Below are 25,566 nucleotides of genomic sequence, written 5' to 3'. Positions count from 1 at the left end.
GGGATAAATGGGTTTTCTTTCTTTCTTTTCTTTTTTTTTTTGCATTATAATTCTTATTACACATATACAGAACAATTTTTCATATCTCTGGTTCTATATAAAGTATGTTGACACCAATTCGTGTCTTCATACATGTACTTTGGATAATGATGTCCATCACATTTCACCATCCTTGCTAACCCTCTGCTCCCTCCCTTCCCCTCCCACCCCTCTGCCCTATCTAGAGTTTGTCTATTCCTCCCATGCTCCACCTCCCTACCCCATTATGAATCAGCCTCCTTATATCAGAGAAAACATTTGTGGGATTGGCTAACTTCACTTAGCATTATCGTCTCCAATACCATCCATTTACCTGCAAATGCCATGATTTTATTCTCTTTTATTGCTGAGTAAAATTCCATTGTGTATATATGCCACATTTTTTTATCCATTCATCTACTGAAGGGTACAAAGGTGTGAAAAACATGCATTGGAGGAAAGATAGCCTCTTCAACAAATGTTGCTGGAATAACTGGAAATCCATATGCAACAAAATGAAATTAAACCCCTATCTCTCACCATACACAATACTCAATTCAAAGTGGATCAAGGACCTAGGAATTAAACCAGAGAGTCTGAATCTAATAGAAGAAAAAGTAGGCCCTAATCTTCATCATGTGGGATTAGGCCCGAATTTCTTTGATAGGATTCCTATAGTGCAAGAATTAAAACCAAGAATCAATAAATGGGATGGATTCAAACTAAAAGGTTTCTTCCCAGCAAAAGGAGATCTGTGAGGTGAACAGAGAGCCTACATCTTGTGAGCAAATTTTTACCCCTCACACAGATAGAGCACTAATCTCTAGAGCACTAATCTCTAGAGTATATGAAGAACTCAAAAAGCTAAGCACCAAAAAAACCAAATAACCCAATCAATAAATGGGCCAAGGACCTGAACAGACACTTCTTAGAAGAAGATATACAATCAATCAGCAAATACATGAAAAATGTTCAACATCTCTAGCAACTAGAGAAATGCAAATCAAAAACACTCTAAGATATCATCTCACTCCAGTCAAAATGGCAGCTATTAAGAATACAAACAATAATAAGTGTTGGAGAGGATGTTGGGGGAAAAGATACACTCATACATTGCTGGTGGGACTGCAAATTGGTGCAGCCAACATGGAAAGCAGTATGGAGATTCCTTGGAAAACTTGGAATGGAACCCATTTGACCCTGCTATCCCTCTCCTCGCTCTACACTCAAATGAATTAAAAAACAGCATACTACAGGGACACAACCACATCAATGTTTATAGCAGTACAATTCACAATAGCTAAACTGTAAAACAGGTCCCCCCCCCATGAAAATCAGGGTGTTTTGGGTTAGCAGTTTTGCATGGTCTTGGAAGGAAAAACTGACAGTTACAAGACCTCCCTCTAGGCAAGTGCTCCTCCTACTTTCCCAGCCTAACTGGCTTCTTTTTTCTTTTAAAGTATCCACCAAGCAGGGATCTGTGGTGCACTCCTGTCATTCCAGTGGCTCGGGAGGCCAAGACAGGAGGACCACAAGTTCAAAGCTAGCCTCAGTGATGGTGAGGCACTTAGCAACTCAGTGAAACCCTGTCTCTAAATAGAATACAAAATAGGGCTGGGATTGTGGCTCAGTGGTCAAGTGCCCCTGAGTTCAATCCCCAGTACCAAAAATAAAACAAAACAAAAAAACACCAAAAGAAGTATCCACCAAATCACCTCACCTGCTTTCAGTTTTCCAAATTGTTCCCTAGTGTAGTTCCAAATACAATGTGTGCCACTGTTAATTGATCCCCCTTCCACCAACCTATGGAGTGGTCAGAACCTCTATGTTATATGTAAGGCAAGTGCTCTACCACTTAGCCACAACCCCAGGCTCTAATGTACCTTTTATTTAAAAAGTTTCATCTGATGCCAGAAGGCAGACAACTTACACTTGCATTTTGCATTCAACAAGTTAGTAAAACACTTCCTACAATGAAGCCACCCGTAAGGACTTTCATGTCTTAGTAGTTCCTTAGCACAGGGCTGATTGTACCGCTGCCTATTCCCACCATATCCTAGAGCCTCAGAAACTCCCTTCCTTACTGCATACCTCAGTTCACCTGCCTTCCCAGCTTTTTTCTCTCTCCAAATGGGATCCTAATCCATCAGAATATTAAAACTGGAGGCTGCTTTCAATAGAGAGAAAGACGTAATTTTTTAAAAAATGTTAAATTGTTAGCTTCCATCATTCTCTTAAATTTCTGCTGTGGTTTTCAAATACATTTTAGGCGGAACTCTGTTGTGTCCCTGCCTGCTCTTTTAGAACACCTAAATTAGAGTATACTGTTTATCTGATAGGTAAAATAGCACTTGTTTTTCTTTGTATTCAACACATTGTTCAAAAGGATTCAGAGAAAGAGAAGTCCCTACCTAAAAGGCCTAGATTCTACAAATTCACAAAGATTCTGGAACAGCATCATTCCCAGATTGCTTTTGAGAATATCTTTATTTGAATCCTTTGGGAGAGGGAAGATTTAAAAAAAAAAAAAAAAAAAAAGGAGTTTCATCTCTTTCCTAAAGGAACAGGAATACTGCTCAAAAGCATTGAGGCAGAAAACCTATCCTGATGAAAAAGAAAATCCTGAAACTTTGAGAACAGCAAGAAGGAAAATTGGGAGAGTATGGAGCCCTGAATTAGGAGTGCAGATATTATCAGTACAGTGCACTTGGACAGACACACCTGAGCAGCTTAGTTGACAATCATAGAGGAGTTGGTGGACAAGTTGACCGAGGAGGTTGAGAAGTTCCTAAGCCTCCTCGACCTCTTCCTCTTCGTCCTCATCGAACTCTCCCTGTTCCTCAGCAGTGGCATCCTGGTACTGCTGGTACTCGGCCACCAGGTCGTTCATGTTGCTCTCGGCCTCAGTGAACTCCATCTCGTCCATGCCCTCGCCTGTGTACCAGTGCAGGAAGGCCTTGCGTCGGAACATGGCAGTGAACTGCTCAGAGATGCGCTTGAAGAGCTCCTGGATGGCTGTGTTGTTGCCAATGAAGGTGGCTGACATCTTGAGGCCCCGCGGTGGGATGTCGCACACGGCCGTCTTCACGTTGTGGGGGATCCAGTCCACGAAGTAGCTGCTGTTCTTGTTCTGCATGTTGAGCATCTGCTCGTCCACCTCCCTCATGGACATGCGGCCTCGGAAGATGGCGGCCACTGCCAGGTAGCGGCCGTGGCGGGGGTCACACGCGGCCATCATGTTCTTGGCGTCGAACATCTGCTGGGTGAGCTCGGGCACCGTCAGGGCGCGGTACTGCATGCTGCCCCTGCTGGTCAGGGGCGCGAAGCCAGGCATGAAGAAGTGCAGGCGGGGGAAGGGCACCATGTTCACAGCCAGCTTGCGCAGGTCTGCGTTCAGCTGGCCCGGGAAGCGCAGGCACGTGGTGACCCCGCTCATGGTGGCTGACACCAGGTGGTTGAGGTCACCATATGTGGGGGTGGTCAGCTTTAGGGTGCGGAAGCAGATGTCGTACAGGGCCTCGTTGTCGATGCAGAAGGTTTCATCCGTGTTTTCCAGCAGCTGGTGGAGAGACAGGGTGGCATTATAGGGCTCCACCACCGTGTCTGACACCTTAGGTGAAGGCACGACGCTGAAGGTGTTCATGATGCGGTCTGGGTACTCCTCCCGGATCTTGCTGATGAGCAGGGTGCCCATGCCCGAGCCAGTGCCGCCCCCCAAGGAGTGGGTCAGTTGGAAGCCCTGCAGACAGTCACAGCTCTCTGCCTCCTTTCTCACCACATCCAGCATGGAGTCCACCAGCTCGGCTCCCTCTGTGTAGTGGCCCTTGGCCCAGTTATTCCCTGCTCCACTCTGGCCTGCCACAGGAAAGAGAATAGGAGACACAAACGGACAAGGATTCTGGATGCTGTCATTTGCACTGTGGAGAAGGTGGGACTAGTCTTACAAAACCTTTTAGGTATGCTTTGGTTACCTAGACTGTCTGCAAGACTGAATGTTATCAGTGAACCTCAAAAATGCTGGGGATCATCCTAAAGTGAAAAAAATTGAGGAAGAGAAAATATTTAACAAAATTCAGCTGCCTCTGCAATTAAGGGAACATTGCTCACTACTCTCATGCAGTACGATGAGGCAAGAGGAAGGCACAGTGTGATCAGAGGGAAAGAGGGACTCTAGGCAGTTGTCTGAATCTTGGTCACAGGCTGTGCTTTTGGCCTTCATTACTTTACTTTGGTTCACTGTTTTCCCTGGTCCCTTCAAGTGACCTGTAGCCTATTAAGCCTCATTAGACGCTCTTCTTGCTCTTGAGTCTTTCCCTTCAGGGATTGCTGTAAAGGAGGCTGACCTGAAATCCTGAGCTGTCCAGAGTGACCAGAGATATTCCCCCACTCCCATGGTCTGCAAGGGGTTAGGCCAGGACTGGGGCCATCTGTGGACACAGTCTCACCTGGGTACAGAACACTGAGAACTGTGAAATGTGTGGCTGTCAGGAAGAAGGTGAGTCACAGTCCCCTGGACCATGAAGACATACCAAATACAAAGTTGTCTGGCCTGAATATCTGGCCAAATGGTCCCGATCTCACCGAGTCTACCGTTCCTGGCTCCAGGTCCACTAGGATGGCCCGAGGAACATATTTATTGCCTGCAGGAACAAAAGCTCACTTACACTTGTGCTTGGTAAAGAAACAAGGGTAGGGTCATAATTCTATGTAGTTCTCACAGAAGAATTCATTACAGAAGATTCCAACATTTGAGACAAAGGAATGAAAAAGGGAAAAGAAAAAAAAATGCTGTTCATGCTTAGTCATGTTAAATAAAAAAGGACTATTAAGGAAGTATGAAATCTGTTTTTTGAGGTTGGCATTTTATATGAATGTGCAAAAATGCATTCCTTTGTCATTTCTATGCACCTAGGACTTTTCCACTACCACAGTATGGGAAGCAAGTTTAATATGCATATACTCACCAGCTGCTTCATTGTAGTACACATTGATTCTGTCCAGCTGTAAGTCACCATCTCCATGATAACTGCCTGTGGGGTCAATGCCATGTTCATCACTGATGACCTCCCAAAACTGAAATGAAAAAAAAAAAAAAAATCACTCCATGGCCCAGCATTCTGTCACTAGAATGGCCTTGGAATAGTAGTCAGAGAGTTAAGAGTGTCAGACTATGACCAGAGAGCTGGTCTATTTCCCATATTAGTTGCTTCCTAGGGGCTTGGAAGTCTGCAGGGCACGAGCCATATATGGTCACAGACTGATGGGCTGGAAGCACATTGGGAGAAAAGGGGGTGAGGGACCAAGATCCTCTTGCAGGAAGCAGTGGGCATAGTGGGGCTTTCCCTCCAGGCAGGTTTGAATGTCCCTAAATCCCTGCTGGTGGATGGGTCCCAGGATGGGTTCTAGCAGGACCAAGGATCAAGTGGCCTCACTCCTGGCACAAACCCCAGGCAGCTTTGAAGGGTACAGGTCGTTGCCAGGCATGTACATGTTGTCCTCTGGATCCTAACCCTGGCAAGGAGTGGGTGAGGGAGGGTAGGCATGATGTTGGGAGGGCATCTGAGTGGCAGAGGAAGAAAGTGGCCATGGTGAGGAAAAGTGTGCCCACAAAGGATGGATGTGTCCCTGGGTAATTTAAAGGTCACTGATTTCAAGGCACACCTAGCTCCATCACCATATTCATGTGCCGCCCTGGCACACCTGGTAGCTGCGCACGCCAGACCCCCCCCTCCCCCCTCAGTCCACTCTTATCCTTGGAACCCTTTGCCCCGGCCTGTGTCATGCAGGGTCCACTCCCCAGCGACGTGCCCACCTTGGCGCCGATCTGGTTGCCGCATTGGCCTGCCTGGATGAGCACGATTTCACGCATGATGCCCAAAGCTGGTGAAGGAGCTGAATGAAGGCCTCTTTGGAGCGAGAGGAGGCCAGAGCTCTTAGTTTAGGGAAGACTGCCTCAGCCAGCAGCTCTGCTTTTCTATCCTGGGACCGCCCCCACCCCCAGCCCCAGTGATGTAATGCTGGGCGGGGAAATGAGAGGTTACCTATGAAAGGGATTCAAATTGAAGGAGCAAAAATGCCTGTGTAAAGCCCCAGGTGATGCCCTCATCATGAACATGAATTCTATTTGCAATACTAAGGGTTGGTCAAGTCACCCATGAGGAGTCTCCGGGCATTAGCTGTGTCTTACTTAGTCCTGCTTTAGGAAGCCAGACCTGGGAGTACTCCCAGCATATAGGCAGGTGCCTGCCTGGTGCCTCCTCTCAGGCTGGGGTTGGATATCCTGGACTCTGCTCCTACCCCTTTTGCCCTTGGACAAGCTTCTGGGCTTCCACTGGACAGCTTGTGCCACTCATACTATTCACATTTGTCCAGGGCATGGCCTCCACCTCCACACCACCCCTGCCTCCAATTCCACACTGTAACACAGTGCTTACTAATAAATGAGCTTTGAATTCACTTGCTGTATGGTAAACACAGGTTCATCTAGTTCTGATAAGCACATTGTTTCTACTCCCAAACAGTAGGAGGTGTGTGAGGTGAAATTAAGATGTTTCCAAGTTTCACCTGACCTAGGTGCACACATCTTTTCCCAGTTGTTCAAACAGTAATCTAGGTACTCCTGTTAAGGATTTTTACAGATATAATTAAGGTTCCCAATCAGTTCCCAATTAGTTGACCTCAAATAGGGAGATAATCTGTGCCTCTTCTAATCAAATGAGCCTATTGATTGATAATTAACTTAATGACCACCAAGACATGAATCTGAACAAGTTGATGTTCATGATGTACCAGGGGGAAAGACAGAAGTACCTCGGCTGAAGATGTTTGATTTGGCTGGGAGGATCTCAAGTTCAAAGCCAGCCTCAGCAACAAGTGCCTCAGCGAGGCACTAAGTAACTTAGCGAGTCCCTGTGTCTAAGTTAAATATTAAATACAAAATACGGTTGGGGCTGGGGCTCAGTGTTTGAAAGCCCCTGAGTTCAATCCCTGATACAAAAAAAAAAAAAAAAAGGTATTTGATTTGTATTACTGCCCCTCCCCCCTCATAAAGAACTGAGAGGGCTGAGGTTGTAGCTCGGTGGTACAGCTCTTGCCTAGCACATGTGAGCAGCTGGGTTTGATCATCACCACCACATACAAACAAATAAAATAAATGAAGACATTCTGTCCATCTACAACTAAAAAAAAAAAAAGTTAGAAAAGAAGAACCTAAGAATTAACAAGCAGCAGGCTGACATCAATCATGGGAAGGAAAAATCACAGTTCCTCAGCTAGTTTCCAGATCTAAGGTGGTTCAAGTTGAAAGCCCAGAATAGAAGGGAGGGGCCCCTGGGATCCTTTCTCACAGGGGTAGTCCATTTACTATCCCTTAACAGAAACTACAGAGTGAATAAAGAGGAATGCTCAGAATTTCTAACCTAAGATCTGCACTAAAATGGATTTCAAACGACCCAAATCACCATTGTGGTCCATTGATTAGTGTTAGAGTCTTTGTATTTTTCCCTTTTTGAAAGTTGGCATCTCTCTATGTTGCCCAGGCTGGACTTGAACTCCTGGGCTCTAGTGATCCTCCAGCTCAGCCTCCCCTGGAGCTGGCACTACAGGCACCAACATCATGAACAGCTTAGAGAAAGGTTTTATGGAAGCCTCAGGATAAGTGGAGACCTGGCCAAAGTCTATCTCGCAATGGGTAAAGTGGGTCTGGTCTCACTCTTTATTTCTACAGTCACTGCTTCATATCCTTGCAAGAGCCAAGCAATCTTCCAGAGGACCCCAGCAAATTTTCCTTCTATCTCATTGCCTGCAATTGTGTCATGAGCCCAGGTCTTAACCAACAATGAAATGCTGGGCTATATCTCCTAAAACAAAGATAACCTGCTCGTTAAAAAAAAAAAAAAAAAAAACAAGGGAGGGGTATGTAAAAAGTGGTTCTATGGCACTGAAAGTTAATTCCTGCAGAGACTCTCTTTTACAAACCTTGATACACTCTATACGAACAAAGAGTCGGGGCTGGGGATGTGGCTCAAGCGGTAGCGCGCTCGACTGGCATGTGTGCGGCCCAGGTTCGATCCTCAGCGCCACATACAAACAAAGATGTTGTGTCTGCCAAAAACTAAAAAATAAATATTAAAAATTCTCTCTCACTCTCTCTTTAAAAAAAAAAAGAACAAAGAGTCAGAAAAAGTGTTTAGGTTTTGCTTTTTCCTGATTGCTATTTTGTTTATGCAAATTAAAATAAAAACCACTTATTGCAGGAAAACCCCAGTCCTATGGATGCAGTCTGAAGACTATACACTATTTCTTCCTTATTACAATAGTTAGGCTGTTGAGAACATTTGGAGTTCAGGCAAAAATGAGATTGGTCTGTTCACACTGAGTTCATTCCACATCTTTCCCTTTCAGTTTGGAAAAACAACAATGTGTACAACATTAATTTTTCAGATTAATTTTATTGTATGATGATATGTAACGGAGTTGTCTCCACTAGGCATTCTGATTCTCATTAAGTAGGTTGATGACTCATTCCAAACAAAAGTGTGTTTTTCAGTATTATATTAGTATCCTCTAGAAGATAGGTTCAAGAAAAAATAAGCCCCTCTTGCTATAGAACCGAAATGCAGCTGTGTGCATGGCAAAAAGGATGAGCTTAGCCCCACTTGAATAGCTGGCTGCTCAGCTCCTGCTCTCCTTACACTTCCTCACATCCTACAATTTCCTACTTTTTGAACTTTGGGAATTTCTAGTCCTGATTAGGTTGTAGAAGTCACTGTTTATAATTCTGACCTCTGTTGAAGTTGTCTGGGTTTTACAAAGTGGAAACATAAAACTGTGTGTAGAAAAGTAATTTTTCCCTACAATAACTTTGTAAAGTAGCGTGCGAGCGCATGCACACACACACACAAACCTCCAGAATATTTGGAGATGCTAGTTATCATCATCTCATCTCAAAAGGAAAGAGGTATAGAATGCCATGTGCAGTGCCCAGAGACACAAACCTGGATCCATCTAAAGTACCTTGGTATTGCTCCTAGCTCCCATTGCCATAAATGTAACTCAGCATCCCAAAATACCAACTCTAGCCACAAACCAAGGCTCCGTTTTGTTGTAGGGACAGACAAGGCAAGGCACCAAAGATAGCAGGAAACAGTTTTCTTTGGCTGCAGCCAGATTCAGACGGCACAGCTTTTGCTGTAATCAATCCCCTGAACCCTGAGTACAGGTAGTTTCAGAATTTTATACCCAGCATATAATGGGAGGGGCTCAGAAGTTCACAGTCTGCAGAAGTCCACATAAAAGCAGCTTTTCTTTCACTGTTTTGGGCAAGTTAACACTTCAAAGACAACACCTGAGAAGGGGAGAGCTTCTTCTCCCCTTTCTTTCCTCCCCCTGCCAGCTGTTACCACTGAGCCTAATTGTTAACTTCTCTTATCTTAATAGACATCTCTGTGAAGCTCCAACTCAAGACCAGAGGCCTTGTTTACACATTTCTGCAAACTACTATACTAGATATATGTTTGTGAAAAACTAGTAAGGGGGTGTCCAGCACTTGGAGTACTGATTTCTTCCAGGAAAGACGCCAGGTAAATTAGGGCAACAGGAAAATAGGAAGTTTATCCATTAAACTATTTTATTAACAGTCCTAAAATCAGCCATGGTGAAGATTTCTGGAAAAAAGCAGTTAAGATTTTCTGTGGAGAAAGGGGGTACCTACAATTTCCCAAGTCTCCTTTTAGTTGACATAAACCCAAGGTGTCAACTCATACAGAAGACTTTACTCCTTGCTTCTCTCCTGTCTGGTGTGACTTTCTGGCCTGGCCCAAGAACATGCAGTTGGACTCTCAGTGATCTTGCCATCTACAGAATCAGCCCTCTGTGTACTTTGTGCTCTTGCTTTCTCTTTCTTTATATAGCAGATAGTTAGTTACCAGTGTAAAAAACTCAGTGGATATCTCTAGAAAATTATTGCATAATTCTAAAGTGCAGTTTTTTTATTTAAAAAAATAAATAGACCTTACAAAACTTAAAAAAGAAAAAATTTAATAATTTTAACTTTCAATTTTGAATGAGAAAGTGACATGTTTGTTGACAAACATTGATAATGTCTTTAATTTCTTAAATAGGATGGAAAAGTTGAATTATAATAGACTAAAAATATTTACTGTATTTTCAGTTTGACTTCTATGAGAATAACCTAACTTTCCTACCCAAGAAAGAGAAAAAGTATATACAAAGTAGTAAATCATTTATTTTTATCAAAATAATATAAGGCAATTTTTCCTTTCAATAAATGAACAAAACATCCAAAAAGACATATTTACACAATTAAAAGTAAATAATCTGAGAGAGTATGAACTCTATTATTACATTTAAGTGAGCAGAAAGATATATTTGCATGATGTTTTAAGCTGTCCAACAGCCTTCACGAAGGTTTTGTAGTTGATGGCAACGGAGATTTTCCTTTCATCTTAGCTGCCTTTTCCATTTTTACCTGTAAATTTAAAACATTCATTTATTTACTAAGTAGTAGACCATTCTAAGGAACAAAAGACTGCACATACCTCATTTGGATTCAGGCCTTATTTATCACAGCCATGCCACACAGTTAATAAGCTGCCATATACTAAAGCCAAAATCCGATCCTTAAAGAGACATGATTGCCTGTTTTTAAGTGCTGTGATTTTAACTTTACAGAAGCATTTTAATAAAAATAATATATAAATAAACATTGCTTTAGAAGAGAGGATCAATTAACTTGAACTGCTAGTAAAGAAATTTTTTTAATACTTAAAAGCCTAACTATACATCCAGCCTGTGCACATTGCCTACAGTTACAGAATGCACCTAAGCCAGCCGGACTGTCTCTGACACCTGGACTCCTTTAAGGATGCTTCCCTGTAATTCTGGTGTCTATAATCTCCTAGTGTTCTTCCCAAAGTCCTTGTCCTCTCCATTGGAGTTCAAGCAAAGCAGCCGCATACATTCCCAAAGTGGCAGCCTTTTAACATTTCAGACACATGTAAACCCTTCCCATGGGATTAAAGAACACAAAGCAGAACACAAGCCCACCTGCTTCTTACCCCCACTCATATTCACACACCTCAATTTTCATAGACAAGAGAAGGGGACAGAAAATAAAGGGCATGGCAGGTGGAGACAGGGCTTCCTAGCTTCCAACCTGGGAGAGATAGTGTGAAGAAACCAGGAGGGACCTGTTAAAACCAGTCTATCCCAATCCCATCAAATCAAAGCAACAAATTCCCAATAATAAAAGTAATAAAACAAATCTGTACTTCTCCCTCATTATTTTCTCTCTCCTCTGTGAAACAAACCTCATTCAGGAACCATGCATTCATTTCACTTTCACACACTGTTATCAGTCAACAGGTCATCTGAAGGACCTCCAAAGGACACCCTACTCTAAGGCAAAGATTACAGGTTTTGGAGGTGAAAAGAAGAGCATCTGAATTCTATCTCTTCCATTTATATTAAAGATTTGGGGCAAGTAATTTAACCAATAGTTTCTTATTTGTTTTTAAAAAAGACATAGTAATAATAGCCACGTCTCAAGGTTGTTCTGAAGGCATAAGTAAGATTATATAGATAAAGATCTGGACACTCAATAAGTACTCAACAATTGCTGCTCCCCTGTCTCCTACCATTTAAAGCCAAATGTGAGATTTGCAGTAACACTTGGTAGGAACGACTACTGGAAATTGAACCCAGTGTCACTTTACCACTGAGCCACATCCCCAGGCCTTCTTATTTTTTTATTTTGAAACAAGGCTCACTCAATTGCTGAGGCTGACCTGGAATTTCCAATCTTCCTGCCTCAGGCTCCTGAGTGACTGGGATTACAGGTGTGTTCCACCATGCCCAATTATATTAACTCTTTTTTTAAAAATGTAGCAAACATGCAAAACAACAAACAAAAGCAGTGTTTACTCACTTAAAATAATACTTAATACATCCATCTAGAGTCCCAAGTACCTCCTTCTCCTACTTTCCCTTTCTTTTAATATTTATTTCCTAGGGCTGGGGATGTAGCTCAGTGGTAGAGTGCTTGCCTAGTACTGGTAAAGCACTAGGTTGGATCCTCAGCACCACATATAAATAAATAAATAAGATAAAGTTATAAAAAAATGTTAAAAAATTAATTTCTGCATAAAGTGCCTTGCACCTAGCAGATCTTTCATACTTGTTTCCTTATTAAAATTCTCCTTTCTTGGGGAAAAGAGAACAAGCATCATCATAGCAGAAGAAAATAATCTGACCTGATATATAAAAGAAGCAACTTTTCAATAACCTCTGAAAGTAGCTGCTAAACCATGTTACCACCTGCTAAGAGCCACAGCCAATTAATATGATGCATGGCATTTTTGATTGAAAGGTGATGCCAGCTAGCCATTGAGATGATATGATTATGTTAAAATTTACATTCATATGAATACCGGACTCCTGCTGTTTACCTCAGCCTGCTGCGGGACTCCTGGAGAGTTCCCATTGGTTGGGAAAGTGCAGTAGGAGGGAATTCCGGGGGAGGAACTTGCTCTGGGGTTCCGGGACCGGGGGAACGCCACGTGTGTGGATCGGGAATCTTCCCGGGCGCGTACGGGGTATTGGCGGCTATTTCAAAAATAAAGTTTGTTCCTGTTTGAGTGGCTCATGATCTTGTGCCCAGCCAGACTGAGGCAATTGGTGGCCCGTACGGGGAACGCCTGAAGCTTGGAGGTGAGTAAAATTGCTCACCCCTGAGGGAAGGCGACAGAATGGGTGACCATTTCAAAATACAATGTGTTCTTCTTTTGATTTATTTTGTTTTTGTTTCAAGCTGCCTATCCCTAGAATTTTCTCAGGCAAACTGGGAAAAATGGTTGGCTCAAGGTTTGAAGTTGTTCGGCCCTGAGAAAGAGAAAATTGATACAACTATTTTTTGCTCCGTTTTTGTTTCATTCTGTTTCGGTTTTCTTTTATGTTATCTTATTGGGTTGCGTTACCTTTATAGTAGATTAGAAACTAGTAAAAAACAAACCGAAAGACTGTTAAGTAAATTATTAGAGGTCCAGACTGTGGTAGAAAACATGTCAGGTCAAGCAAAAGAGAAGGTCTCTCGAGTTAGTCAGACAGAGGAAAATTTGAAGAAAGAAAGCTTAGAGGAAAAACAACTATCAGGCGGGGAATTACAACAGGAGGCTGCTACTAACTCCATTCTATCACCAGAGGGCATAATTCAACCAACAGCTCCACCTACAGCTGAGCGGCCCTCAACCCCCATAGTTGATGGACAAAATCCTGAGGCAGGACCCCAAAGATTAGCATGCCCTGTACTTGAGCAGGCAGGAGGGCAACGAATTCACCATGCTTTAGATTTCAAAACAGTGAAGCAATTAAAGGAGGCTGTAACAACCTATGGCCCGCAAGCACCCTTCACCATAAGTATGGTCGAATCTATTACCAACTTGGACATGACACCAGCAGATTGGGCTAACATGTGTCGATCTGTGCTAAATGGAGGACAATATTTGTTATGGAAGGTTGCCAATGAGGAATTTTGCACGGAGACAGCTAGGCGAAATGCAGCAGCCGGTTACCCTCAAAGAAATCTAGAAATGTTGTTAGGAAAGGGACCTTATGAGGGTCAACGGCAACAAATTGAATATGATCCTGGTGTATACGCACAAATTGCTGTAGATGCAGTTAGGGCATGGAAAACTTTACAGGGGCATGGAGATTTACAAGGACAGTTATCTAAGGTAATACAAGGAACTAATGAACCTTACGTTGAATTTGTAGATAGGCTTATTCAGACAGCTTCTAGAATATTTGGAGATACAGAACAGGCAATGCCATTTATAAAACAACTGGCTTATGACCAAGCAAATCGTTGCTACAGAGAGGTCATTAGACCATGGAAACATGAAGATTTAAACACATATATTAAATTATGTAGAGACATTAATGAATAAGGGCAAGTCTTAGCAGCAGTACAACAGGCTTTAGATGCCAGGCCAAAAACATGCTACAATTGTGATCAAACAGGACATTTTAAAAGGAGTTGCCCCATAGGAGGAGGGTTTAACAAAGCTAGGGATCAAAGGAATAGAATACCAGGTATTTGCCCACGACGCCATAGAGGGAGACATTGGGCTAATGAATGCCATTCTCAAACCACCATAGAGGGCACTCCGTTATCAAAAAACGGACAAGGACCAAGTGTTTACCCACGATATGGTGGAGAAAGGCATCAGGCTCCATTGCCAAAAAACGGTCTGGAGGGCCCAATGCTCCGGGGCCCAAAACCACAAATATACGGGGCAATGGAGGAACCCAGCAGCACCATCAAGGTAGTGCCCAGGACACATCATCCATTAGATCCCTCATCAGACAAACTAGTGGGAGCGCAGGGTTGGACATCTGCGCCTCTGCAAGAGCAGTACTAACTCCAGAGATGGGAGTTCAAATCATTCCCACAGGAGTAAAAGGACCTCTTCCCCAAGGAACAGTAGGCTTATTATTGGGACGCAGTTCTTCTACACTAAAAGGACTTATGATAAGTCCTGGGGTAATTGATCCCGATTATGAAGGTGAAATAAAAATTATAGCTAGTTCTCCAAGAGGTATATCAGTAATTTCACTAGGAGATAGAATAGCACAGTTACTAATAGTACCCAGCCTACATGATATTTTCCAGCCGTACTGTAAAAAGAGGTACCAGGGGATTGGGCTCCACAGGTGTAGATTGGGCTATGCTGTCTTTAAATTTAGATTCTCGCCCCATGCTAAAACTAAATATTCAAGGACATGAATTTAATGGGCTGCTGGACACAGGTGCTGACCTCAACATCATATCTCGTCAAGAATGGCCAAAACATTGGCCATTACAACAAGCCACTCAAACACTTCTAGGCCTAGGAGTGGCGACTAATCCCCATAGAAGTGCAATGATTGGAAGATCCTGAAGGATGTGAAGGAACTATAAATTTATGAGGACGAGATGTCCTAGATCAATTAGGTTTGACATTAACAAATAACATCAGTCCTAACGTGCCCACTACTAGGGCGAGACAAGGCTTTAGGAAAGAAAAAAAATTAAGAGAACAAGAACAAGGTATGACAGCACCAATTCAAATAGATCAAGAAATAAATAGACATGGATTGGGTTTTCAAAAAGGGCCACTGAGACAATCAAAATTACTTGGAAATCAGACAGACCAGCGTGGGTTCCTCAGTGGCCCTTGACTAAAGAAAAGATACAAGTAGCCCATGACCTGGTCAAACAACAATTAGCGGAGGGACATATACAACCTTCCGTATCTCCCCATAATACTCCCATTTTTGTCATTAAAAGGAAATCTGGTAAATGGAGATTATTACAAGATTTAAGAGCCATTAATAATGAGATGGTTATTATGGGACCTGCTCAATCAGGGATTCCCCAATTGTCTGCTTTACCAAAAAGCTGGTATGTTTTAGCTATAGATATTAAAGATTGTTTTTTTTCAATTCCAATTCATCCTGAGGATAGTCCACATTTTGCATTTACTATCCCTGCACTAAATCATGAAGGTCCTGATCAGAGATATGAATGGAAAGTACTCCCTCAGGGGATGGCTAATAGTCCAACTATGTGTCAAATTTATGTTAACAAAGCAATCCAACCACTTAGAAATCAAAATCCTGAACTACAAATATTTCACTATATGGATGATATGTTATTGCCACATAAAGATAAAAACACATTGCTAGAATGTTATGCCACACTTACAAATTTATTAAAAGGTTATAATCTAGAGATAGCAATAGATAAAGTACAATTAAATCTTCCAATTATTTATTTAGGAGTTCTGTTATCCTCAACCATGGTCCATCCACCAAAAATTCAAATATGAGTAGATCAACTCAAATCACTTAATGACTTTCAAAAGTTATTGGGAGACATAAATTGGATAAGGCCTTATCTAGGCATACCAACAGGAGAGCTAGGATCTTTATTTGATATCCTAAAAGGTCCATCAGATCCAAATTCACCCCACATGTTAACGCCTGAAGCAAGAAAGGCATTAAAAATCACTGAAATATATATGGAAAATATGCACTTGGATAGAATTGATATAAGTTTGCCTTTATTATTTATTGTACTACCAACAAAAAATATTCCTACAGGAGTATTTTGACAAGAAGGTCCATTATTGTGGATACATTTATCTTATTCTCCTAATACTATTCTTACTAGATATCCTGAGGCTGTAGGACAATTAATACTCAAAGGAATAAAAGCAGCAAAGGGAGTGTTTGGGATTTCTCCCAATAAAATTATTACTCCATATACTATGGATCAAATTGATGAGTTAGCCAATGAGTTAAATACTTGGGCAATAATCATGTGTAAATCTAATGTTTCATTTGATAATCACTTACCATCTAATCCTTTGTTGTCTTTTTGGTCTAAACATCCTGTAGTTTTTCCAAAAATGACAAAAAAGACCCCTATCATGAATGCTCCAAATATATTCACTGATGGGTCAAATAATGGTACAGCAGCAGTAGTTACCCCTGATCAAACTTTTACATTTTTAGTACCCAAACAATCAGCTCAAAAGGTAGAGCTTAATGCAGTATTACAAGCTTTTATGATGTTTAAAGACTCTGTATTTAATTTATTTTCTGATAGTCAGTATGTAGTTAATGCTATAGAATCCCTTGAAGATGCTGGTAGGATTTCCCCTTCTTCTACTGTTTTCTCTTTGTTTTCCACTATACAAAGTCTAATCTGGGACAGAAAAGATCCATTCTTTATAGGACATATCAGGGCACATACAGGATTGCCTGGAGCCCTTAGTTTGGGCAATGAATTAGCAGATAAATCTACACATGACATACATATTTTCTCCACAATAGAAGAAGCTATAAATTTTCATAAAAGGTTCCATGTCAGTGCTAATATTTTACAAAAGCGTTTTAAAATAACTAAAGAACAAGCCAGACATATAATAAAACAATGCCAAAATTGTGTGACATTTTTACCACAAGTTAATCTTGGAGTCAATCCTAGAGGACTGATACCTAACCATATTTGGCAGATGGACATCACACACTTGCCAGAATTTGGAAAATTAAAATATTTGCATGTTACAGTTGATACTTCTTCTGGATTTTTGATGGGCTCCCTTCATGCCGGAGAAAAAACTAAAGATGTTATAGCTCATTGCTTACAAAATTTTGCCACTGTGGGCATTCCAAAACAGTTAAAAACAGATAATGGTCCTGGTTATGCTTCTACCTCTTTTAAACAATTTTGCTCATCATTTGGCATTACTCACATAACAGGAATTCCATACAATCCACAAGGACAAGGCATAGTTGAAAGAGCTCATCAAACTATTAAAATGTACTTATTAAAACAAAAGGAGGGAATTGGAAAGGGGTATATATCCCCCAAAGATAAACTTAAAATAACCCTTTTTACTCTAAACTTTTTAAATTTGGATTCATCAGAGCTTAGTGCTGAGGAAAGACATTTGAATCCAAAAAATATACATAAGCCTAAGGTACTTTGGAAGGATATTCTAACAGGACAATGGAAAGGTCTGACCCAGTGATTGTCTGGAGTCGGGGCTCTGTTTGTGTTTTTCCACAGGGAAAACAGCAGCCGATTTGGATTCCAGAGAGGTTAACTAAAACAATTTCTACAAACCAAAAAGAAGATGATTTGACTGAAATCCATAACAGCTGATATCCAGAACTCCAGCTTGGCTATTCTTACATCTGTGACAGTGATTAACCAGGATGCTTTTTTCAATATCTATTTTATTATTGCTTTTTCCCACATCATAAAGTTCTATTTTATTTTTGAGCTCGTACAGACCTAGGTTAATGTTTTTCTGATCAGTTTTATTTTTTGACTGTGGAGTTTTTAACATTGCAATGGAGATTTCACCTAGATAAAGCTACAAGGCCTTTACTATTGTCTTATGTGTTGTATGTTACGTGTGCATACTTCTGTTTTGTGTTGTATGTCTGTATGTGCATATGTCCATATATCATATATGAGGAGCGCTCATGAATAAATGGATCCAAATTTTTTTATTATTCATGTGATTTTAGTGGTTTAATTTAAATTGGGTAAACAGCTGTTGAAGATTGTTTTAATATGTGTACAAATAAGCAGGTTAACAGATCTGTTTGTTTACTTTCATCTTTCCTTTTCATTATATTTAATAATTCTGTTCAGGATAATGTAAATTGTTCTAAAAAATGTTTTCTTAGTACCTGTTGAAATGTTACATTTTTTTTTTTTTAACATCATTGTCAAAATTCCTATTTTCATCCCAGTGCCGGTGAAGACAAAGATGAAACCAGACTACAACTTCTTCGATAATTATCACAACAAACTGTATAAACTGATACATCAATGAATAATAACTCAACAAGTAATGCTCAATCAATGAGTCGATTTATCTTGGGAGGAATTGGACATATTGATAGATTCCTCCTCTTTGAACTGCTTACAGAACTTGCCTGGACTATGTATCACTTGTATGCATTGTGATCTATCTGTTGATGCAGCGAATTATGGTAATGCTGGCGTATCTTTGCTGATGTGTCACCAGTGATGCAATTTTTCCTAAGGAGCCGTCAATTGATTTGGTGTCGTGGCATTTCTGTATCCTCCTCCCTTCTACTAGTGATGGTCTAATTTTGGGGGCCAACAGAGGTGAGACAAAGAACCTCACCCCCCCACTGGCACCAAGGCCAAATCTGGGGGCCAACAGAGGTGAGGCAAAGAACCTCACCCCCCCACTGGTGCATAGGCCTATCCACAAGTATGGCTATATGCTGGACCGGTAGTCAGTGATGGGTATGATCCAATTGCAGTGGTATCAACCTAAGACAGGAGGCTGATGCCTAAAGGTCAGTTTTCCGATGACGGGTAAGGACCATATGTTGAACTGGAGAAACTTAACAGGCACAGTCCCTAGCCACTTTGCTTGTTGCTTAATTAAACAGAAGGGAGGAGATGCTAAGAGCCACAGCCAATTAATGTGATGCATGGCATTTTTGACTGAAAGGTGATGCCAGCTAGCCATTGAGAGATATGATTATGTTAAAAATTACATTCATATGGATACCAGACTCCTGTTGTTTACCTCGGCCTGCTACGGGACTCCTGGAGAGGTCCCATTGGTTGGGAAAGTGCAGTAGGAGGGAATTCCGGGGGAGGAACTTGCTCTGGGGTTCCGGGACCGGGGGAACGCCGCGTGTGTGGATCGGGAATCTTCCCAGGCGCGTACGGGGTATTGGCGGCTATTTCAAAAATAAAGTTTGTTCCTGTTTGAGTGACTCGTGATCTTGTGCCCAGCCAGACTGCGGCAACCACCAAGCCTTCAACTGTCCAAACCAACTTACTATTATCATAAGATTCTTCCCACACCAAATGTTACCAGTGATTGGCAAAGGATAGAAGCAAGACCCAGATACCCACACAGCACTGCTCTTGAGAGGGATCCTGAACCAAGAGATACAGTTTGCTAATGGTCCCTTTTCTCTCAACAGTTCTGGAGTAAAAGACAGGGACTACTGATGCGTGAGACACATGTCAACTCAGAGGAAACCATTTCTATTGGGGTAACTAGATTTGAACAGCATTAATCATACAGGCTAGACAGGTTATAAGTTGTCTCATAAAGCCATAAATCACACAGGCTGAGGGAGTTATGAACTATATCTCATAAATCCAGACATTCCAGGTTACTGCACTCTGGATGTGCCTGGAATATCCTTTAAAACATTCATAAATAAGAACTCCTTTCATTATCTTCCCACAAGCAAATACACTGGCATGTCTTCAACACTGTCACACTACCCAGGCCTCTGAGGACATAGAGTTCTAGAACCCAGAACAATTAAAATCAGTCTGTGAATGTGTGTGTTCCAAAAATGAAGATCAGTTTCATTATAACCCCTACCCTCAATGGAGCTACAAAAAAAGCATTTTTTAAAAATCACTTGCCACAGTCTGGCTGGGCACAAAATCACGAGCCACTCACAGCCTTGTAGATTCAAACAGCAATTCTTTATTCCCGAACTCACACCGGCACTCTACAAACACGTTCTGGGGAAATCCACGTTCTGGGCAAAATCCACACTCTCCACTGGGCTCTGAATCCCAAATACTCTCTGAATCCGGAGAGAATTCAACAGGAACTCAAGGCGCCTGAGGCAGCAGGATACGCCCTATTCCCAGCAGGAATAACCTTAAACCTGGAACCTCCCTAAACTCAAGGAGCAGGACACTCCCTAATCCCAGCAGGATACACCCTAAACCTGGATCCGCCCTGGTCCTTGAGCAAGGTCACCTTTCACACAATGTCACTGCAAATGACCTGGGTCATGCCATGCGTCATACCTACTTGGCAATGGCTCTCAGCAATCACTCTGGACATTTTATCTCCCTCCCAGATGTCCTCCTACTACCTCTTTTCTCTTTATTATGGTCTAAAAGTTTCTGACCTCCACCCCCAAATTCATATGCTGAAACTTTGGAAGTGGAACCTACAGGCAAGGATTAGGTTATGAGAGTTGGCACCTTGTGCATGGGACTAGCGCCCTGTGAAGGAGGCCCCAGAGAGTTGCCTTGCCTTGTCTACCACGTGAGGGCATAATGTGAAGGCGCCATCTGTGGACCAGAAGACAGCCCTCACCAGACACTGAAATTGCACACCTAGATCTAAGACACCCAACCTCCAAAACTGAGAAATAAAATTGTATACAAACCACACAGTTTAGGAATTTTGTTTCAGCAGTCCCAACAAACTGAGACAACCTTAAGCCAGAGCTTTCCAAAAGAATTTTCAGCAAAGATAGAAAAGTTTAATATCTGTGCTGTCCTTTAAGGCAGTCGCTAGCCACATGTGACTTCTAGGCACTTGAAATGTGGGTAGTGTGACTGAGGTAATTCATTTCAAATTTTAAGTCATTTAAATTTAGACTCACAGAAGCACTTATGGTGAATGGCTATAGCACAGATAGTTCCATCTCGAAAAAGTTCTACTGTCCAGTTAAGCCTTAAGCACTGATCAGGATTCTCCCCATTTGTTTCAAAAGTCTTCATCAGGAAAGCTAAGCTAATCTATCTCCTCCTCATTTCCTTTGCTCTTGGATGGTAAATTTATTTTTTCATATCTGTGGTTATTCAATGAGCTCTTATCTAAGAGTCATAGAGGATACAACAAAAAGTGAATGGAGGCCTGGGAGTGTAGTTCCGTGGCTAAATGCTTACCTAGCATGCATGAGGTCCTGGGTTGGATCCCCAGCACCACAAAGGAAAAAAAAAAATAGTCTTTACTTTCGTGGGGTTTGCTACTTAGTTGGAGAGATAATAATACCCTGACAAGAAAACAGTCCTAAAGGAAGCAGTTTCTGTCATACAGCTGAAATACCATCCCTCATAGAGCCTTAAGCCAACAGACTTTCATTTAACAAAAACCAAAGTCAAATTTCTCAAATATGAACACTGCTATGAAACTTTTGGAAGTATAAAAAAGGTCTATGTAGTTGACATCCATGAAGGCAAATGTCAATTATGTGTTAATTTTTTTATTTTCCATAAATAATTACTTATGCAAAACTTAGTACATATAAGGCAGTACACTAGGCACTAGGAAAAATACAAGGATGAACAAAACACTATGCTTCTTCTCCAGGCCTTCACACTCTGGGGAGAAGTGATGAAACTGGCCATCACTGAAAGTGGGAACACATCATACCACACTGCTTGGGTCCTAGCAATTGTTAAGACCTTTGTTTAGGGGTCTCTCTTTAAAAAAAAAAAAAAAAAAAAAAAAAGTTATCAGGAAATTTTAACTTGAAACCAAAAAAAAACCTGTAAAAAGAAATAGTACAGATTAAGAATTCAAGGTATAGGGCTGGGGATGTGGCTCAAGCGGTAGCGCGCTCACCTGGCATGCGTGTGGCCTGGGTTCGATCCTCAGCACCACATACAAACAAAGATGTTGTGCCCACCGAAAACTAAAAAATAAAAGATTAAAATTCTCTCTCTCTCTCTCTCTCTCTCTCTCTTAAAAAAAAGATATTGTGTCTGCCGAAAACTAAAAAATAAATATTAAAATTCTCTCTCTCTGTCTCTCTCTCTTTAAAAAAAAAAAAAAGAATTCAAGGTATATTCAATCTTCATTTGACAACTTGTCGGTTTTTATGATACATGTTTTATTTCTAATGAGCACATATTGTATATATTCATGAGGCACAGTGTGATATTTCACTACGTGTACATAAGTGTAATGACATCAGGGTAAATGGCATATCTATCACCTTAAACATTTATTTTCTCTAGGTGTTGAAAACATTCCAAAATCCTACCAGCTATGTTGAAATGTACATTTTATTGTTGTCAACCATAGGAACCCTTCTATGTTACAGAACGCTGGAAGTTATTCCTACGCCTCTGTACCTGTTAACCATCCTTTCTCTATCCCCTCTCCCTGAATCACATATTTTAAACTTAAAAATAAATATATCTGGTACTTTAAGAAAACACAAATTCCAGATACAGATGGGCATGGGGTTATAGCTCAATGGTACAAAACTTGCCTCACATGAGTGAGGCCCTGGGCTCAATTCCCAGCAGCAGGGCAGAGGAGAGTCCATATAATTTACAAATATGCTGACAGTTGATATTGTTATTTTATTTGTATATTAATCAATATTTATGACCTCTATAAATCAATCATAGTATATATCACATTATTCATTAGTCCTGCTTCTTTCTGAATTAATGTATGTAAACCTCCAGGCCTAATACCAACTGTAAGTAAAAACCTTGTAAATTATTTTTTTATGATATTCCACATTCAAAGTATAATCATTCTATAGTGTATTTGTTACAAGTAAATGCTTAATACCAGTGAATTTCCTTAGAAACCTACCCTTTCCTGATATCGCCTTTCAAAGAAAGCCATGTCATCCTCATCAGGTCTCCTTAAGGAAGAATCTTGACTACTTGTACCTACTGACATGGAAAAAAAAACTAAGTAATGACATATTTATGACATATATTCCCCCAAAGTTGAAAAAATACAATGAAATATTTCTTCCTGCTAGGTGATGTTTTATTTTTTGAATGAGAAATGGCCCAAGAAGTCCCAATACCTAATTCTTTTTAAGAAAGAATGGCATCACAAGACAGAAGTAAACCAATAGCAGCAAACATTCTCTCAAATATTCAACTGGCTGTATTAACGCAACGCAGCTATTCCATATGAGTGCACTTAGCTATGTCCAACTTTTGACATTACAACTAGAAATCCATATTATGCTTTGTACATGAAGGATAATATAATACAAAAGTATGATAAATGCATGATGTAATGCATTGCTGTCGGCATTACTGAGGCTTTACTGAAGCCTTGTATAGGCAACCACAATGATGATACTATCCGCTTTGAATTTTAGTCATCTTTCATAGTATTTATTTTGTAAAATTAATGAAGTTCTAATTTGTAGGCTAAAAGAAATTTAAAACTGCTTCAGTAAGAAAAATCTAATTTTCTTTGTAGATCCTCCAAAAGCCTATGGAGAAAAGTTCACCTTCAGTACAAATGAATGTCTTTATAGGGTGCTTTCATTTCCAAAACAAAATAGCAACCTAGACATCTCTTTTCTGGCTCAACCAGCAACCATAAAAGCATCTAACCCCAGTAAATTTCCACAGGGTGCAACATATCTCAACTATCTTTCACAAAAGCTTTGTTGAGAAAGCTTCGAATATGAAAGGAAAATCCACACCTCTGGAAACTCTGGGTCTATTCCTGGATCAGGTTGGGCCATTTAAACTATGTCCTTGCAGACTCCCTTTCCCAGACTTGCATTTTAGTGGTACATGGATCACTCTTACCAGAGGCGACTACAGAAAATTAGCATGCATAGTCTATACTTGTTGAAAAGTAGCTCTGGAAAGCTCTTTTTGGATGTCCTTGACCACTGCATCATTAAAGGTCACTGTACCAACTTCTTCAAAATTCAGTGTTAGTATTCCATGCATCGGCACTGGGAAACTTGTACTTTCTCCTTTCCAATAAGTTGAAAGGACTTAATCACCTCACGTGCCCCATGCTATGGCTGCCACTAAACTCATTCTAAACTGAGGCTTAATTCAGCAATGATATCAATTTTGAAAGCTGCTATGATTGTGTTTTGTTGTTGTTGTTGTTCATTTTTTACATTCAATTATTGCTTCATTGAGTGTTGATTTTTTTTTAAGCAGCATTAGAATCTCTTGTGGAGAATGTCAGGGTGCATTAAGATACAAATAAAGTCAAAGAAAGTTCTCATTTTAAAATATTAAAACCTAAAATATACCATACCAATTTCCAGAGCACTTGCCCAGCCTGCATGGAACCCTATGTAGGATCCACACCACCGACAAAACAAAAACCAAAAAATCTTTAATTTCTATCCTCAATATTTTCATTCCTTTTTTCAATAAAGGAAATACATAATAATAGTTGTTTTAAATGAATTTATTTGCTCTTAATGTATGAATGGCAAAATCCTAACCCATGGTTATCACTGGATTACATACCCTTGGGGAAAATCCAAAGGATGGAGGTAATCAATCCACTAGAGGGCACTCTGATTCAAACACCAGAACCATAAAACAAGAAAAAGTTCTAAAATTTAATTTTTAGTATTATTATCAGATTCCTTGTTATTCTCAGATTTATCTATTTTTCCCAATAAAAAATGTAGTTGCTTTCTTTCTTGCAGTGTGTGCCAATATAAAAGTTTAACAGGTCAAATTGTGGTAATAGTAGAAAGAAGAGAAGCTTACTACGTCTAAAAATATTTCTCATTCTAATTCATTACCATTTATTAGTGTTTCTGGAGAAGAAGTAGATGGTCCTTGCAATGCTTTTAGAAATGGGTGGTCCATGGCTGTAAGTGGGGAATTTAAAAATTCAACTGAAGGTGCACCTGAGAACAAAACACATGCAGAATGAAAATCTGGACTTATAGGGATACATACAAGTTATTGTATCTAATAAGAAGTAAATTAGAATCTAAGAAGACTCATTGGCAAACTTTTTTTGGTGAACTTTCTTGAGACAGAATCTCTCTGAGTTCCCTAGGCTGACCTTGAAATTGTGATCCTCCTACCTCAGCCTTCAAAGTCATTGAGATTATAGACATGTGCCACCATGCCCAGCAGAAAACTCCTTTCTACAAAAAAGAAAATGTTATCTGGGTACAGTGATGCATGCCTATAATCCCAGCAACTCAGGAGGCTGAGGTGGGAGGATCACTTGAGCCCAGAAGTTCAAGACCAGTCTGGGCGACACAAGATCCCATCTCAAAAAAAAAACCCACAGGAATTTTTATTTCAATTTTTATCTGTGACATAAAGGAAAATGGTTTAAAAAAGTATTTCTGCAGTTCTCAACACCTTTCGCCAAAACATTTTTTATATGAATAAATATTGTCCACTAGAGTACCTATGTCAGTAAATCACTAAACGCTAATATGGTTACAACC

At 40.7% G+C, this 25,566-nt stretch overlaps 2 protein-coding genes across 5 annotated transcripts in view; both read right to left on the bottom strand.

The window, feature by feature from the left end:
* Positions 1-2,695: 2,695 nt before the first annotated feature.
* On the bottom strand, positions 2,696-5,887 carry LOC143405090 (tubulin beta-4B chain-like). 4 transcript variants are annotated; one of them, XM_077110671.1, is made up of 5 exons: positions 5,831-5,887; positions 4,983-5,091; positions 4,548-4,658; positions 3,782-3,873; positions 2,696-3,175 (listed from the first exon to the last, which is right to left on the bottom strand). In XM_077110671.1, exons 1-5 carry the CDS (start codon positions 5,885-5,887, stop codon positions 2,807-2,809), a joined length of 738 nt encoding a protein of 245 aa, XP_076966786.1. In that variant the 3' UTR covers positions 2,696-2,806. The 4 variants fall into 4 exon arrangements, with proteins under 4 accessions (XP_076966786.1, XP_076719553.1, XP_076719561.1 ...); XM_076863438.2 differs by having other exon boundaries at positions 2,696-3,873; XM_076863446.2 differs by lacking the exon at positions 4,548-4,658 and having other exon boundaries at positions 2,696-3,873.
* Positions 5,888-10,244: 4,357 nt separating this feature from the next.
* LOC143405081 (protein FAM221A) overlaps positions 10,245-25,566 on the bottom strand; it is a 29,945-nt gene continuing 14,623 nt past the window's right edge. The window contains exons 5-7 of the mRNA XM_076863426.2: positions 24,901-25,008; positions 22,962-23,044; positions 10,245-10,507 (exon numbers count right to left, since the gene is read on the bottom strand). Coding sequence (XP_076719541.2) covers positions 10,439-10,507; positions 22,962-23,044; positions 24,901-25,008 — 260 coding nt within the window. The 3' untranslated portion in view covers positions 10,245-10,438. The remainder of the gene's footprint in view (positions 10,508-22,961; positions 23,045-24,900; positions 25,009-25,566) is intronic.

This window comes from Callospermophilus lateralis, chromosome 1 (assembly GCF_048772815.1).
Source record: "Callospermophilus lateralis isolate mCalLat2 chromosome 1, mCalLat2.hap1, whole genome shotgun sequence".
NCBI lineage: Eukaryota > Metazoa > Chordata > Mammalia > Rodentia > Sciuridae > Callospermophilus > Callospermophilus lateralis.
Note: the sequence above shows the minus strand (reverse complement) of the source record. Positions and strands in the feature narration are given on the sequence as shown.